The sequence below is a fragment of the Zootoca vivipara genome, chromosome 8, assembly GCF_965207765.1.
Source record: "Zootoca vivipara chromosome 8, rZooViv2.hap1.1, whole genome shotgun sequence".
Lineage (NCBI taxonomy): Eukaryota > Metazoa > Chordata > Lepidosauria > Squamata > Lacertidae > Zootoca > Zootoca vivipara.
This window is the reverse complement of record NC_142591.1, coordinates 70,728,534-70,744,460: the sequence shown is the minus strand read 5'-3', so window position 1 is coordinate 70,744,460 and position 15,927 is coordinate 70,728,534. Positions and strand designations below refer to the sequence as shown.

At 40.3% G+C, this 15,927-nt stretch overlaps 1 protein-coding gene across 3 annotated transcripts in view; it reads left to right on the top strand.

The window, feature by feature from the left end:
- CSMD3 (CUB and Sushi multiple domains 3) overlaps positions 1-15,927 on the top strand; it is a 567,595-nt gene that overhangs the window by 317,267 nt on the left and 234,401 nt on the right. For all 3 annotated transcript variants that reach the window (XM_088675845.1, XM_088675844.1, XM_060277658.2), the window contains one exon: positions 11,684-11,787. In XM_088675845.1, the coding sequence (XP_088531971.1) occupies positions 11,684-11,787 (104 nt within the window). The remainder of the gene's footprint in view (positions 1-11,683; positions 11,788-15,927) is intronic.

Genomic DNA, 15,927 nt, shown 5'->3' with positions numbered 1-15,927 from the left:
ACAACAACAACAACAACAACAACAACAACAACAACAACAACAACAACAACACAGTCATACCTCGGTTTAAGTACGCCTCAGTTTGAGTACTTTCGGTTTAAGTACTGTACTCCACGGACCGTCTGGAACGGATTAATCCACTTTCCATTACTTTCAATGGGAAAGTTTGTTTCAGGTTAAGTACACTTCAGGTTAAGTACAGACTTCCAGAACCAATTACACTCATACTTCAGGTTAAGTAAGTACACTTCAGGTTGAGTACTCCGCGGACCTATCTGGAACTGATTAATCCACTTTCCATTACTTTCAATGGGAAAGTTCGCTTCAGGTTAAGTACACTTCAGGTTAAGTACAGACTTCCAGAACCAATTACACTCATACTTCAGGTTAAGTATGCTTCAGGTTGAGTACTCCGCGGACCTGTCTGGAACGGATTAATCCACTTTCCATTACTTTCAATGGGAAAGTTTGTTTCAGGTTAAGTACGCTTCAGTTTAAGTACTCCACGGACTGTCTGGAACGGATTAATCCACTTTCCATTACTTTCAATGGGAAATTTGCTTCAGGTTAAGTACGCTTCAGGTTAAGTACAGACTTCCGGAACCAATTGTGTACTTAAACCGAGGTACCACTGTATGTGCCTATAGATTTTTCCTGAAACAGCAACAGAGTCCCCAGAAACCCAATATCTTGGTTTGCTATGTGTAGTGATCTCAGTTTCTGTTAGGAATTCATGTTTCAAGTTCTGACCATTAATTACAAAAAATGCCTGTTTTCAGACATAATTTAGTAATCAGCATGTACTGGTAGTCATCAGGATGTATTGGATTGAGTGTGTACCAGATTTTAGTTTTGGTAGTGGCTTAGTTACGATCATGCACAAATTGCACATGCCCTATTTTGTAGGAAAGATGAATGCACAAATGCCATGTTTTATTTATTTTCCCAAATATTGGGAAAAATCCATAACCCCAGCAAGTGAAGGTCAAAGGGCTGTGAGAAGGGTAATTAATTTGTAATTTCACTAGTGTTACATTAAAACGATGTACACATCATTACAACATTATATATTGCAAAGCTTTCTTCAAAAAATCATTTTTGTTATGAATAAATTTAGCCACAATCAGAAATGGTACTGTCGAGTATTAGGAAGTGCCTAATCTTCACAGTTTGAAATACTTGTAGTTATGATTGTATTTTAGATTCATAAAAGCCTAATAAAGCTTCACGGTCTGATGGCTCAGCTGCCTTGCAGTGGGAGGGAAACTTCAGACATAGATGTTCATCATTTGATGATTGCAACATAATGTTATGACTTGCAGGTGTGAAAGAGCCATTACAGATGTATCATGTCAGGCATAATGATTTTCAGTTCACATACAGTATATGCTATCAGTTGATGTACATACATGGATGTATAAACCAACCCTGAGTCAAACCTTTCTGATCGGAACTGGATGCACATTTGACGGGGTCTCCAGCAAAGTGCCATCTCATTCAACATCAATGATGCCTTCATTGTGCTTGCCCGTGATGGACAGAAGCAGTATTGTAATCTGCAGTATTGTAATTCTCTCCTGAGAAATCTCTATGTGGGACAAGAAGCTACAGTTAGAACTGGATATGGAACAACTGATTGGTTCAAAATTGGGAACGGAGTACGACAAGGTTGTATATTGTCTCCCTGCTTATTTAACTTATATGCAGAATTCATCATGCGAAAGGCTGGACTAGATGAATCCCAAGCCGGAATTAAGATTGCCGGAAGAAATATCAACAACCTCAGATATGCAGATGACACAACCTTGATGGCAGAAAGCGAGGAGGAATTAAAGAACCTTTTAATGAGGGTGAAAGAGGAGAGCGCAAAATATGGTCTGAAGCTCAACATCAAAAAAACCAAGATCATGGCCACTGGTCCCATCACCTCCTGGCAAATTGAAGGGGAAGAAATGGAGGCAGTGAGAGATTTCACCTTCTTGGGCTCCTTGATCACTGCAGATGGTGACAGCAGTCCCGAAATTAAAAGACGCCTGCTTCTTGGGATAAAAGCAATGACAAACCTAGACAGCATCTTAAAAAGCAGAGACATCACCTTGCCGACAAAGGTCCGTATAGTTAAAGCTATGGTTTTCCCAGTAGTGATGTATGGAAGTGAGAGCTGGACCATAAAGAAGGCTGATCGCCGAAGAATTGATGCTTTTGAATTATGGTGCTGGAGGAGACTCTTGAGAGTCCCATGGACTGCTAGAAGATCAAACCTATCCATTCTTAAGGAAATCAGCCCTGAGTGCTCCCTGGAAGGACAGATCGTGAAGCTGAGGCTCCAATACTTTGGCCACCTCATGAGAAGAGAAGACTCCCTGGAAAAGACCCTGATGTTGGGAAAGATTGAGGGCACTAGGAGAAGGGGACGACAGAGGACAAGTGTTCTCGAAGCTACGAACATGAGTTTGACTAAACTGCGGGAGGCAGTGCAAGACAGGAGTGCCTGGCGTGCTCTGGTCCATGGGGTCACGAAGAGTCGGACACGACTAAACGACTAAACAACAACAATCTGCAGTGAGGTGGCCAGGGACGTCTTGCCCATTAGGTCAAGTGGCATGGTGAACCAGGGTGCCAAGTTCACGCCCAGTTCTAGAGAGCGCCTGGGAAGAGGCGGAGGCTGGACACAGCGCCTCCCGGCACCAGCTCACTGCCCTCTGTGCCCAAGCAGAAGCTGGAGATGAGCCTAGCGGCGGCCTAAGTCTGCAGCAACAGTAGCAGCAGGAGGAGAGGGGGCGGTGGCCGTGATGACCCCGCCATCCACTCCTGGTCGCTCGCTGCCTCGCACGCACATCATTCTCTCTCTCGCGCGCGGCGACAACACCTCCCCTGTGGCTGGCGGGTGCTTTGGCTCCTTGAGGGAGCTGCTCAGCCCGCACGCCACTTTGGCCTCGGCGAGGCGCAGTTGCTCAAATGAAGTGTGCGTGTGCGCGTCCCCAAAGCAGCGTGTGGCTCCGGCTTTCTGGCTGGGAAAGGGGGGGCGGGGCGCTGGAGGGATCTCTGGACCATGGCGCTGGATAGTCTTAAGACGGCCCTGGAGGTGGCTGTGATATTCCTGTCACTTTAAGTTCACCACCGTACTCCAAATGAAACATCACATAAGGTCATTGTGTGTGTGTGTGGGGGGGATCAATAGCTGGTGCCTTGGAGACACCTGCAACACAAGGTAGAATCTGAGTTGACAATGAGTAGCCCATTGAGCATGATTTAGGTTAGATGTAAGCACCCATGAATCCTTAATAGCTATCAGAACATGTCTGGATATGTCTGGTCCTGATGCTAGTTCTTGCTTTGTTAGTTAATTGGAGCTGCTCAGAAGCTGTTACCCATTTTACAATTTTTTTTGTGGTAACCATAAGTAAGGACCCCTGGACGGTTAAGTCCAGTCAAAGGTGACTATAGGGTTGAAGTGCTCATCTTGCTTTCAGGGTGAGGGAGCTGGCATTTGTCCACAGACAGCTTTCCGGGTCATGTGGCCAGCCTGACTAAACCGCTTCTGGTGCAATGGAACACCGTGACAAAATCTAGAGCCCACGGAAATGCTGTTTACCTTCCTGCCATAGTGGTGCCTATTTATTTACTTGCACTGGTATGCTTTTGAACTGCTAGGTTCACAGGAGCTAGGACAGAGCAACAGGAGCTCACCCCATCGCGGGGATTTGAACCACCGACCTTCTGATCAGCAAACCCAAGAGGCTCAGTGGCTTAGACCACAGTGCCACCCACATCCCATAAGTAACTGTTTGATGCTACAAACCTAAACTCACATGCCTGGAAATGAGTACCACAGAACAAGCATAGCATGGATACTGATACCTCAAGGCAGGCAGATAAATTGGTGATGGTGTTTAAAAAGCTAACATGCTGTGGTGACTAGTATGCTGAGAAATATGTGCATGTTTAAAATGGGATTTTTGTGTATTACCTCTCAATCAACTATAACTGCAAAACCTGAATTTGCCAGTATGTGACTGAATCACACATGGACGTGCCCTGAGATGATAAGAAAACAAGTTAAGTTGCTCTGTGGTTATCTCCATTTGTGTGTATATCTCTCTCTATATATATGCACAAATATACATACATACATATATGTGCTTTTTTCCAACCAATTTCAACATAGGTTGGAAAAAAGTAATATGGGAAGTAAGCCCAAACTGGAAGTTATGTGAAAATAAACTTGGGCAAGGAAAGAGAAGTGAGATAGATCTTATAACGCAGGAAATAAAGGGCAAGAGATTGAAATGGTGGGTTACAGGTGGGGAAATATGAGCATACATGGAAGGCAAATTTCAGGGCAGAAAAAAATCATACATGGAAGGCAAATTTCAGGGTAGGAAAAAAGCATTTATAATTTCATATAGAGAGGGGAGGCACTTGTCTTGCTTTATGTCAGAGTATACATGTATAGGATTACACTACAACTTATCTTGATGTCCTTTCCACCATGTTGTGTCTGTATAGCATTAATGAAATAACTAATGCTTGCTCTGCAAATGGTTGGTGTCACAGCTCTATTTCTTGACTTCAAGTAAGCTATTTAAAGAAGGCTCTTGTCTACGTAAAACGTTTTAGTTTTAAGGAAATAAATCATTCCAATCACAAATTCTAAATTGCCACCTAATCCTCTAATAAATACATTCAGTATACCACCAGCTTAGAACATTAAAAAAATAATAATACTTGTGGTGAGTAATCGGCTATAATAAAGCACAACCGTTTTCGTTGTGGGATCTGCTTTCTAATAAATTGTAATAGAAGTGCAACCTGCCAATTTAACGATAGGATTTCATTAAAATGTATTATGTCATAAATATATTCCGTGTCTCCTTACCTGGGAGTAATCAGTCATCCTGATTCCAAATAAAGTTGAAGTATATTAATATCAGCAGCCTAAACAGGACACATTTTCCTTCTTTGTGTTCTCGAATCCCTCTTCTCTCTCAAACTAGATGCATACCCAAGTACCGTATAAAAAGGGCCTAGCTATTGATCCTAAGGCTCAGCTCTCCATTGCATGCTCATCTAATGACTGGACATTAAATAAGCCCTTATTCACTAAATAAGGGCTTCTAAATAGCGTCACATAACATTCAACACTCTGCTTTCCAACAGAGACCATTCGCCTGCCCAACTGCAAGTCATTGAAAAAAAATAGGGGTGTTTAGGTTTATGTGCAGCTCCCATAAATGAACTTTAAATGTGAAATTTCAAATCAGTTAAAAGCTTTGTGCTGCATTCTGCATACCGGTAGATAGATATAGCCTTAAAATGTTTAACAACTATATTCTAATTTGATGGCTCGGGCTTATAGAAGACACATTAAGAATGTTAATATATGCAAAGTTTTTAGAGAGTCTCAAACCACCATATTCCATGAAAGCCTAAATAATAAAAGCAATGCACCCAACAATCATTTCAGCTTTCATAAAACAAAACGTAATTGATTCCTTTGGTTTTTATAGAAATTATATATGCAAATTTGTTTATTTAACTAAAGGGGAACACATTTTCTGTTTGTTGGATGATATATTTGCATTTTGCTTTTGTCTATTTCCCAATATGGATAATATCTTGGTTTTCAATTAATCTGAGTAATTAATTACTTTTTGTTTGTTTAAAGTGGTGCTTATTCACATATGTTCTACTGTTTAGAGAGTACATAAACAGCTACTGAGACTGATTTAATATCTCAATCTGACTTTTGTGAAAATATGTGTAGAGTAGAAAGTACCGTAACTGGGATTGTGTATATTACACAATAAAGCTTAACATGAAAAGTTACTGATTTGCTGAATTTAAAATTACTAAAGTTACTGATTTAAAATTATTTATTTGGGTTCATATGTAAAGTCCTGTAGTGATTTAAAACTCTAGTTTGGGATGTTGCAACCCATGGCGCTGATTGCCTTCTAGCTTTCAGTTATTTCAGTCAGTGCATTTCAGCGTACAGTTTGAATCTATTTTCTGTATCGACTGAAAGAATGACCTTTCTGATCTTACTGTCAGTTTGGGGCTTTGTCCTAGCTCAGATCTAATGTGGGTGCTGCTTTTTACACCTCTTATAGATCAGATAATGAGGACAAGATTTAGTGGTAGTAATATGTTGTTGTTGTTTAGTCGTTTAGTCGTGTCCGACTCTTCGTGACCCCATGGACCATAGCACGCCAGGCACTCCTGTCTTGCACTGCCTCCCGCAGTTTGGTCAAACTCATGTTCGTAGCTTCGAGAACACTGTCCAACCATCTCGTCCTCTGTCGTCCCCTTCTCCTAGTGCCCTCAATCTTTCCCAACATCAGGGTCTTTTCCAAGGATTCTTCTCTTCTCATGAGGTGGCCAAAGTATTGGAGCCTCAGCTTCACGATCTGTCCTTCCAGGGAGCACTCAGGGCTGATTTCCTTAAGAATGGATAGGTTTGATCTTCTAGCAGTCCATGGGACTCTCAAGAGTCTCCTCCAGCACCATAATTCAAAAGCATCAATTCTTCGACGATCAGCCTTCTTTATGGTCCAGCTCTCACTTCCATACATCACTACTGGGAAAACCATAGCTTTAACTATACGGACCTTTGTCGGCAAAGTGATGTCTCTGCTTTTTAAGATGCTGTCTAGGTTTGTCATTGCTTTTCTCCCAAGAAGCAGGCGTCTTTTAATTTCGTGACTGCTGTCACCATCTGCAGTGATCAAGGAGCCCAAGAAAGTAAAATCTCTCACTGCCTCCATTTCTTCCCCTTCTATTTGCCAGGAGGTGATGGGACCAGTGGCCATGATCTTGGTTTTTTTGATGTTGAGCTTCAGACCATATTTTGCGCTCTCCTCTTTCACCCTCATTAAAAGGTTCTTTAATTCCTCCTCGCTTTCTGCCATCAAGGTTGTGTCATCTGCATATCTGAGGTTGTTGATATTTCTTCCGGCAATCTTAATTCCGGCTTGGGATACATCTAGTCCAGCCTTTCGCATGATGAATTCTGCATATAAGTTAAATAAGCAGGGAGACAATATACAACCTTGTCGTACTCCTTTCCCAATTTTGAACCAATCAGTTGTTCCATATCCAGTTCTAACTGTAGCTTCTTGTCCCACATAGAGATTTCTCAGGAGACAGATGAGGTGATCAGGCACTCCCATTTCTTTAAGAACTTGCCATAGTTTGCTGTGGTCGACACAGTCGAAGGCTTTTGCATAGTCAATGAAGCAGAAGTAGACGTTTTTCTGGAACTCTCTAGCTTTCTCCATAATCCAGCGCATGTTTGCTATTTGGTCTCTGGTTCCTCTGCCCTTTCGAAATCCAGCTTGCACTTCTGGGAGTTCTCGGTCCACATACTGCCTAAGCCTGCCTTGTAGAATTTTAAGCATAACCTTGCTAGCGTGTGAAATGAGCGCAATTGTGCGGTAGTTGGAGCATTCTTTGGCACTGCCCTTCTTTGGAATAGGGATGTAGACTGATCTTCTCCAATCCTCTGGCCATTGCTGAGTTTTCCAAACTTGCTGGCATATTGGGTGTAGCACCTTAACAGCATCATCTTTTAAAATTTTAAATAGTTCCGCTGGAATATCATCACTTCCACTGGCCTTGTTATTAGCAGTGCTTTCTAAGGCCCATTTGACTTCACTCTCCAAGATGTCTGGCTCAAGGTCAGCAACCACACTACCTGGGGTGTACGAGACCTCCATATCTTTCTGGTATAATTCCTCTGTGTATTCCTGCCACCTCTTCTTGATGTCTTCTGCTTCTGTTAGGTCCTTACCACTTTTGTCCTTGATTATGGTAATCTTTGTACGAAATGTTCCTTTCATATCTCCAATTTTCTTGAACAGATCTCTGGTTTTCCCCATTCTATTGTTTTCCTCTATTTCTTTGCATTGCTCATTTAAGAAGACCCTCTTGTCTCTCCTTGCTGTTTTTTGGAAATCTGCATTCAGTTTCCTGTATCTTTCCCGATCTCCCTTGCATTTTGCTTGCCTCCTCTCCTCCGCTATTTGTAAGGCCTCGTTGGATAGCCATTTTGCTTTCTTGCATTTCCTTTTCCTTGGGATGGTTTTCGTTGCTGCCTCCTGTATAATGTTACGAGCCTCCATCCATAGTTCTTCAGGCACTCTGTCCACCAAATCTAAATCCTTAAACCTGTTCCTCACTTCCACTGTGTATTCATAAGGGATTTGATTCAGATTGTATCTTACTGGCCCAGTGCTTTTTCCTACTTTCTTCAGTTTAAGCTGGAATTTTGCTATAAGAAGCTGATGATCTGAGTTACAGTCAGCTCCAGGTCTTGTTTTTGCTGACTGTATAGAGCTTCTCCATCTTTGGCTGCAGAGAATATAATCAATCTGATTTCGATGCTGCCCATTTGGTGATATCCATGTGTAGAGTCGTCTCTTGTGTTGTTGGAAGAGAGTGTTTGTGATGACCAGCTTGTTCTCTTGACAGAACTCTATTAGCCTTTGCCCTGCTTCATTTTGAACTCCAAGGCCAAACTTGCCAGTTGTTCCTTTTATCTCTTGATTCCCTACTTTAGCATTCCAATCCCCTGTAATGAGAAGAACATCCTTTGGTGTCATTTCTAGAAGTTGTTGTAGGTCTTCATAGAATTGGTCAATTTCACTTTCTTCAGCACCGGTAGTTGGTGCATAAACTTGGATTACTGTGATGTTAAAAGGTCTGCCTTGGATTCGTATCGAGATCATTCTGTCATTTTTGAGATTGCATCCCATTACAGCTTTTGCCACTCTTTTGTTGACTATGAGGGCCACTCCATTTCTGCTACAGGATTCTTGCCCACAGTAGTAGATATGATAGTCACCCGAACTGAATTCGCCCATTCCCTTCCATTTTAGTTCACTGATGCCCAGGATGTCGATATTTATTCTTGTCATCTCATTTTTGACCACATCCAGCTTACCTCCACTCATGGTTCTTACATTCCAGGTTCCTATGCAATATTTTTCTTTACAGCATCGGACTTTCCTTTCGCTTCCAGGCATATCCGCAACTGAGCATCCTTTCGGCTTTGGCCCAGCCGCTTCATCAGCTCTGAATCTACTTGTACTTGTCCTCCGCTCTTCCTCAGTAGCATGTTGGACGCTTTCCGACCTGAGGGGCTCATCTTCCAGCGTCATAACTTTTATATGCCTGTTGTCTTTGTCCATGGAGTTTTCTTGGCAGGGATACTGGAGTGGCTTGCCAGTTCCTTCTCCAGGTGGATCACGTTTAGTCAAAACTCTCCACTATGACCTGTCCATCTTGGGTGGCCCTGCATGGCATAGCTCATAGCTTCTCCGAGTTATTCAAGCCCCTTCGCCACGACAAGGCATTGATCCATGAAGGGGGTAGTAATATGTATCCTATGACATTCCAAATTTTGGTGGACTCCAAATCCCATCAGCTCCAACCAGCATGGCCAATGGGTTAGAGATAGTGTGATCTGTAGTCCAACAAATAAAATGCCACAGGTTCCCATGCCTGCTGTAGATAATATTTTGTTTATTCTCCAGGATTTCCATTATGTGGAAAGCCTTACAGCAATGATCTGTGGGCTCCCTCCCCACCAATATAGGTAACATAACTTGACGAGTACAAAAGCCCTAGTCTAAAAATATGAATACATACATACATTATGTGCATTATATCAAAATTGTTATAGGACTTATCAGGTTACAGTCAGTTGTCTCTAAGCTATCACTGATACCCTCCAACAACTTGAACAGTTGGCAAACCATTTCATTTTCAGTTTAACACTTGGCTAGTTTTAGATTTTATGGCAAGGAGGTAATTAAAGATTATGTTTTGTACCTTCAAAAATCATTTTAGGAATGCTGCCAGAGTTCTTTGTGCCACAATTTAGTGTTGTGAATTATTTGGCCTGGGTAATGGAGCAACATGATGCTAGACATGTATATTATACCAATCTTATGGTCCTGGGGACTCTGCCCTTGGAGGGTGCTCTGACCGTGGTACTGGATGAGTTTTGTGGGTGGGTGGAGGAGCCTTTGGATCCACTGGATCCAAATTCTTCATATTCCCTCAGCATGGCCTTAGAAAAGAGAAAGTATGGCAATCCCATTATGGGAGGGAAAATCTGGAAAAGAGAACTAGAAGAACACTTCAGCTCTCTATATCGGACAAACAGTCCAAACCCTACGCCAAATGATAAATGGACATAAATCTGACATCAGGAATCACAAGACAGAGAAACCAGTAGGAGAACACTTCAATCTCCCAGGACATTCTATACAAGATCTCAAAGTAGCTGTCTTATTACAAAAAGAATTTCAGAAATAGACTGGAAAGAGAAGTTGTTATCACCAAACTTAAAACCACAGAGAAACCTGGTTTAAATAAAGACATTGGATTCTTATCTCATTATACATGATGAAGCTATATTTAGCCATCTCACCCATTGCTTTTCCTGTGGGACCAATTTGCAGTCATAAACGGTCGTAAATTCTTCCTACAAGACCAAATGCGGTCATAAACAGTCCGGTTTCCCACCACCCTTTTGAGTGGTGCCCCTCCCCACCCTCTCACTATATGTGGGGAATCTGGTGACTTCTGTTTCAGTGTATCTGAAGAAGTGTGCATGCACACAAAAGCTCATACCAATGACAAACGTAGTTGGTCTCTAAGGTGCTACTGGAAGAATAATAATTTTTTTAAAAAAATTTGTTTCGACTACACCAGACCAACGCGGCTACCTACCTGTAATTAGAAGAATACTGTTAATTAAAAAACACACACCTGCACAAAAAAATATTAAAATACTTATATACCACTTTTCTGGACAAACCCCCCACCCCCAAGCTGTTTGCAACAATTAAAAAAAAGTATAAAAAACCAATTATTATTAAAGCAGAGAATAAAATGGACTTAAAACTACACATTACTTAGGAGTCCTTTGAGACTGACAAGCCTTTGGATTTGTTTCTTCTTCCTCCTGGGATTCTCACTCACCTGCCCACTTTGTGTTTGTCTCCCAGCTTGCTTTCTAATTTAGAAGTGTGTTCCAGGTTCTCTCGTAGGAATACTGGTCTCTGAACAAAACCAGGAAACTATCCTAGTGTTTCTAAGTTGGCATCCTCATGCCTCTGAGGCTTCCTTGTCCTGTCCCTCTAGCATATGCAACTTGGAAGTGAAGCTCAGCCTCATGATATGGAAGTAAACCCCATTGAATTCAATGACAGGTTATAATTGCAGCTGTCATGTTATATCTGCATTTCATTTTTTCATTTATTTATTAGTGAGAATAAACAGCTCCCCCCACCATCTGTATCTATCTGTATGAATTCTCGATATGTTTTTACGTGCATGAGCTTCTGCAAACAAAGTATGCTTCAAAACAAAAATGTTATAGTTTCCACTACTGATGCGTAATAAAATTCTTGACTCTGACACCTTCGTTTAACTTCAGGTTATTAAAAAGGTAAAACTTCTGCATTTAAATTGGAAAACTGGCCCTAGGGTTTCTATTGTACTGCAAGAAAGGGGTAAATTATTGCCCCATATTCTTCCATGATTTTCTTTCTTGGACAAATGACTTGTTTATATAAATAAAATATGAGAGTCTGAAAAACATGTGGATTCCATGCTGATAAAGTAATATAAATGTAGATGCTTTAAGTACATGTTTTATTTTTCCCACTAGGTTATCCAGATTAATTTTGAAGAATTTGATCTGGAGATTGGCTATGACACACTAACAATTGGTGATGGAGGAGAAGTGGGCGATCCCAGAACTGTCCTTCAAGTGTGAGTCACCTTAATTCCCAACCCAATGGTTTAATATTTTGCTCATCTTCTATATGCAAAGGAGTCACTTGTTGCAATATATCAAATTAATTCCTGTAAAGCCGGTGTTAGCTACTCTACTTACCTTCCTGCCATTTCACATGGATTTTAAGGTTACGTCATTTGTAGTACGTAGCAAGAAGAAAGGCAGCCAAAATGGCACAGACTGGGGGCATTACTCCTGTGATGGATTTTATGTTGAGTAAAGTCTAGACAACATGTTAGTTTTTCTGCACTACCTTTGCCAGATCACATTTTTTTCTGAAAAAGAGAAAATTCTAAAATACTAGTTGCTTTGTTTTGCTTTCTTGAAAGGTTTTTTCCCCCCTGTGGGATTGTGATATGGTACGATTGGAGACAATACTTTTTAAAATAACATGACTTAAAGAAAAATGCATACTTTATCTCCCTTTTTTGCTGATTCTGCCCCTCCCCCGTGGTCTGGCATGCTTTTTGCTGCTTCATAGATAAAAAAAGCCAAGTGATTTTGGATGTGGAGTGGGAGAATGAAAGAAGTGAATAAATATTTGTATGGCATGGAGAAAGTAGATAGAAGTTTTTCTCCCTCTCTCAAAATATGAGAACTAGGGGTCATCAAGTGAAACAGAATATTCAGGAGTTCCAGGAAATGCAAAATGAAGTACCATACTTTTCCATGTATAAGACTAGGTTTTTTTTTATTATGCTAAAAAGTGGGGGTCGCCTTATACATGGATAGTGCATAGGGCGGACGTTTGATTAATTGCTGCCGTGGCTGCCAGTGGCTATTGGCCGTGTTATTGAGTGCTTACGTCAATGGCTGGTGTTGATTGGCTGACGCTGCAGCAATTTGGTGAGCAATTGGCAGCTTCTGCTGGCGAGGGGAGAGATGAGAGGTGGATTTTGCAATGCAATCCCCCTTTAAAAAAAAGCTCAACAACCCTGGGCAATCCTCCCCAAAAATCTCAACAAATCTGTGTCATCTCCCCCCATTTTCTTAAATTTTGAGTCCCCCCAAATAGGAGGCATCTTATACATGGAGGTGTCTTATACATGAAAAAATATGGTACCTACTCACATAGCACAATCTTAAACAATGGCATTTGATGTCGCAGGTTGTAGTGATGGCCACTGAGTTATACTGATGATGACCAACTTGGGTGGCTTTAAAAGTGAACTAAGCAAGTTCATGGAAGATAAGGCTATCCATGACTTTTACTGATAATGGTCATTTACTACATCTATGCAGTAGGCAAGATGCCTTTTTTTACTACCAGTTGCTGGAGAGCATGGCTGAGGAGACTTCTTTTCTGCTCATGTGCTGCTTGTGGGTTTCCATCAGATACCTGGTTGGTAACCGTGGGGACAGGATGCTGATCTAACAGGGATTTTCTTATGTTCTCATGAATTTCGTTTAGCTGATCTGCAACATCAGTACTTAATATCTTGGGCTGTAGGCAAAGAAGATTTCAGGATAAAGTTGTTAATGAATGACAGGTGATATTGAAACGTATCATTCATTTGACAATGGAATTTCAGTTTCAAACCACAACCCTAAATCCCACCAACTCCCAATAGAATTTTCTCTTCTGTATTTGATAGTGAAGTGGGATGTGGGAAGATAAGCTACGATGCAGAAGATTTTTTTTTCTTCTTTAAGGATTTTGATTTGCTAAAAAATGAGCTATTGATCACAGCATGCCAAGTGTTTTGTTTGCTATGCTTAGTTCCTAGGGCTGGATTGAGGAGTTGTTAGAAATAAATGAGTGTTATTTACGCCGTGGCTTTTTGAAGAAATCTTCTTACAAGCTTGGTAATGTGCATGGCTTGTTTTTGACTGTTATAGTTGAGTGTAGGTTATATTATAACTTTCAAATAAAGAAATTCCCTAAACTATATTATCTTTAAAGTGGGAGTGTGGTACACAAAAATTATCTACAAAGGCTGCTTCCTATAGTCATGCCTTGCAATTTTGAGAATTCTGTCTGTTTATTTATTTCTAGAATTTCTTGTGCATCTGAAACTCATATTTATTCTGTTCTGTACCATTCTAAATGCAAATGAAAAAATGTCTGTGTGTGGCCTCCTTAACCTTTCCACATACACCCATTGTATGCCAGCTGGAAATTGTACTAATGCTTATGAACTAGATATTGTTGAAATCTTTTACAATTTCAAAAGGGATAAAATGCATGTGGGGTACGTATTAGCTAATATTCTGCAAAAAGTCTAGATCAGGATTAGAATGTGGCCCTCCAGACCTCTGTATGTATCCCTCATGACTTTCCCTAGAGTACTTTGCCTCCTCTTCTCAGGCCAATCACCTCACTGATTGCTTTTGCCTGGCTGGAATGTGTTCTTGAACTACGTATGATAACATCTCTTGCTTGCCTGGATGGAGAGGGCTTTGTGTGTGCGCATGTCTGAAATGTAGCTTACTGTACAAATGTGAGAGTCACAACGGTTGCTCCATGTATTTTTGTCTCTGGCCCTTCCCACTTTAAATCTCTAGCTTCGCCCATCACCGGCACGCAGCCCTTGGAAGGATGCTCAAGAAGGAATGCCGTCCTTGAACTGGGAGCTTCCCCAACCCCTCTCTAGATCAATAAAATCAATTATTAATATAGCAAAGGTTTCCATAATTGTATGACCTCTTCTTGAAGTAGTTGTGAGAGTTGGTCAGTCTTCTATTGCTCAGGCTTAGTCTATCTGTTCTGTCTATTGTGTATTTATCCTCTTTTACAATAAGGTTTACCGTAAAAGGGGAAACCATGACTACGCATAATTAGCTAAAGCTGTTCCTCTTTCTTTCTTTATTACTATCAAACTTTATTTCAGTCACAGACAAGCATAACTTTATTACATAAGAGTTCCTCTAATTTTCTATAAAAATTCTTAAAAGAAGACAATGGAAGTCAAATATTATGCTGCTGGTATTTATATTACAATTATAGCAATATGTATATATAATTCTAGCATTGTGCTTGTAGCAATGACTCTGTTTCCACGCTGGGTTTGTTTTCTGTATACATATAAGGTTTCCCTTTTTCTTCTTCAATTCTCTTTATAAACACTGCAAGGGTTCAGATTCTGATGGGGGAAGGGAAATGCCTCATTAATTATATTGTCCATTACCCCACCTTTTCCCCAGACTGGGGTGGGATCTAGACACATATAAAAAACCACTGAGAAAATGCTTTAAAAAAAAAAAGTTTTGGGAAATATATTGAATTGGCCATAAGCTCATCATTGCCATCTGCTGTGACGTTTGTATAATGCACTTAAAATGAACTAAAAACGTTAAAGGCGCATAAAAAATACTAAACATAGATAAAATACAAAAAGCTAAAAACACAAAAGATAAGAATTTAAAAGCAATTTAAATGTAATAGAACTAAAACACTATACAAACGGTTTATTAAAATACAGAGAATAAAAACAAATGGAACTGCTTTTATGATTTCATATCACAAAATGCATCAAGTTAAGCATATATATACAGTGTGTGTGTGTGTGTGTGTGTGTGTGTGTGTGTGTGTGTGTGTGTGATCATAGTGTAAACTTGATCATTTCAGAATCATTTTTACTGATTTCCCCTCCAGCCCTCACCCCCAAATATGAATCATTCCTCACATGTTTGGTCTACTTTAAGATTCTAATGTTTTGTAGTGACCCATCCAATGCAAGACAAACATTAAATAAGACTGATGAAATTACAGTGTTTTGTTACAAATGCAAATGAACACTCCATTATTTTTCTTATCATCACATTACTTCAAGTTGTCAGGAGCTTCAGAGTAAAGTTACTACTACATTATAATAAAGACGATGTAGTGGGCGAAGATGTGCTAATAATTTGCTGGAAATCTTTTCCAATTTACACAGCTGTCAGCCTGAGCGTGATTGTCTCAAGAGTTATTTCTTGTTCAAATTGACATCTTCAATCTGCTTTGCAATATTTATTCATATATATATATATATATATATATATATATATATATATATATATATATAATATGTGTTTGGATTCAGGCAAGTGCATTGACTAGAACAGTGGTTCTTTGAAAAATACAATTTGATACACCAGCTATCTGCCAAACGACAATGAAAGTAAACTAACAT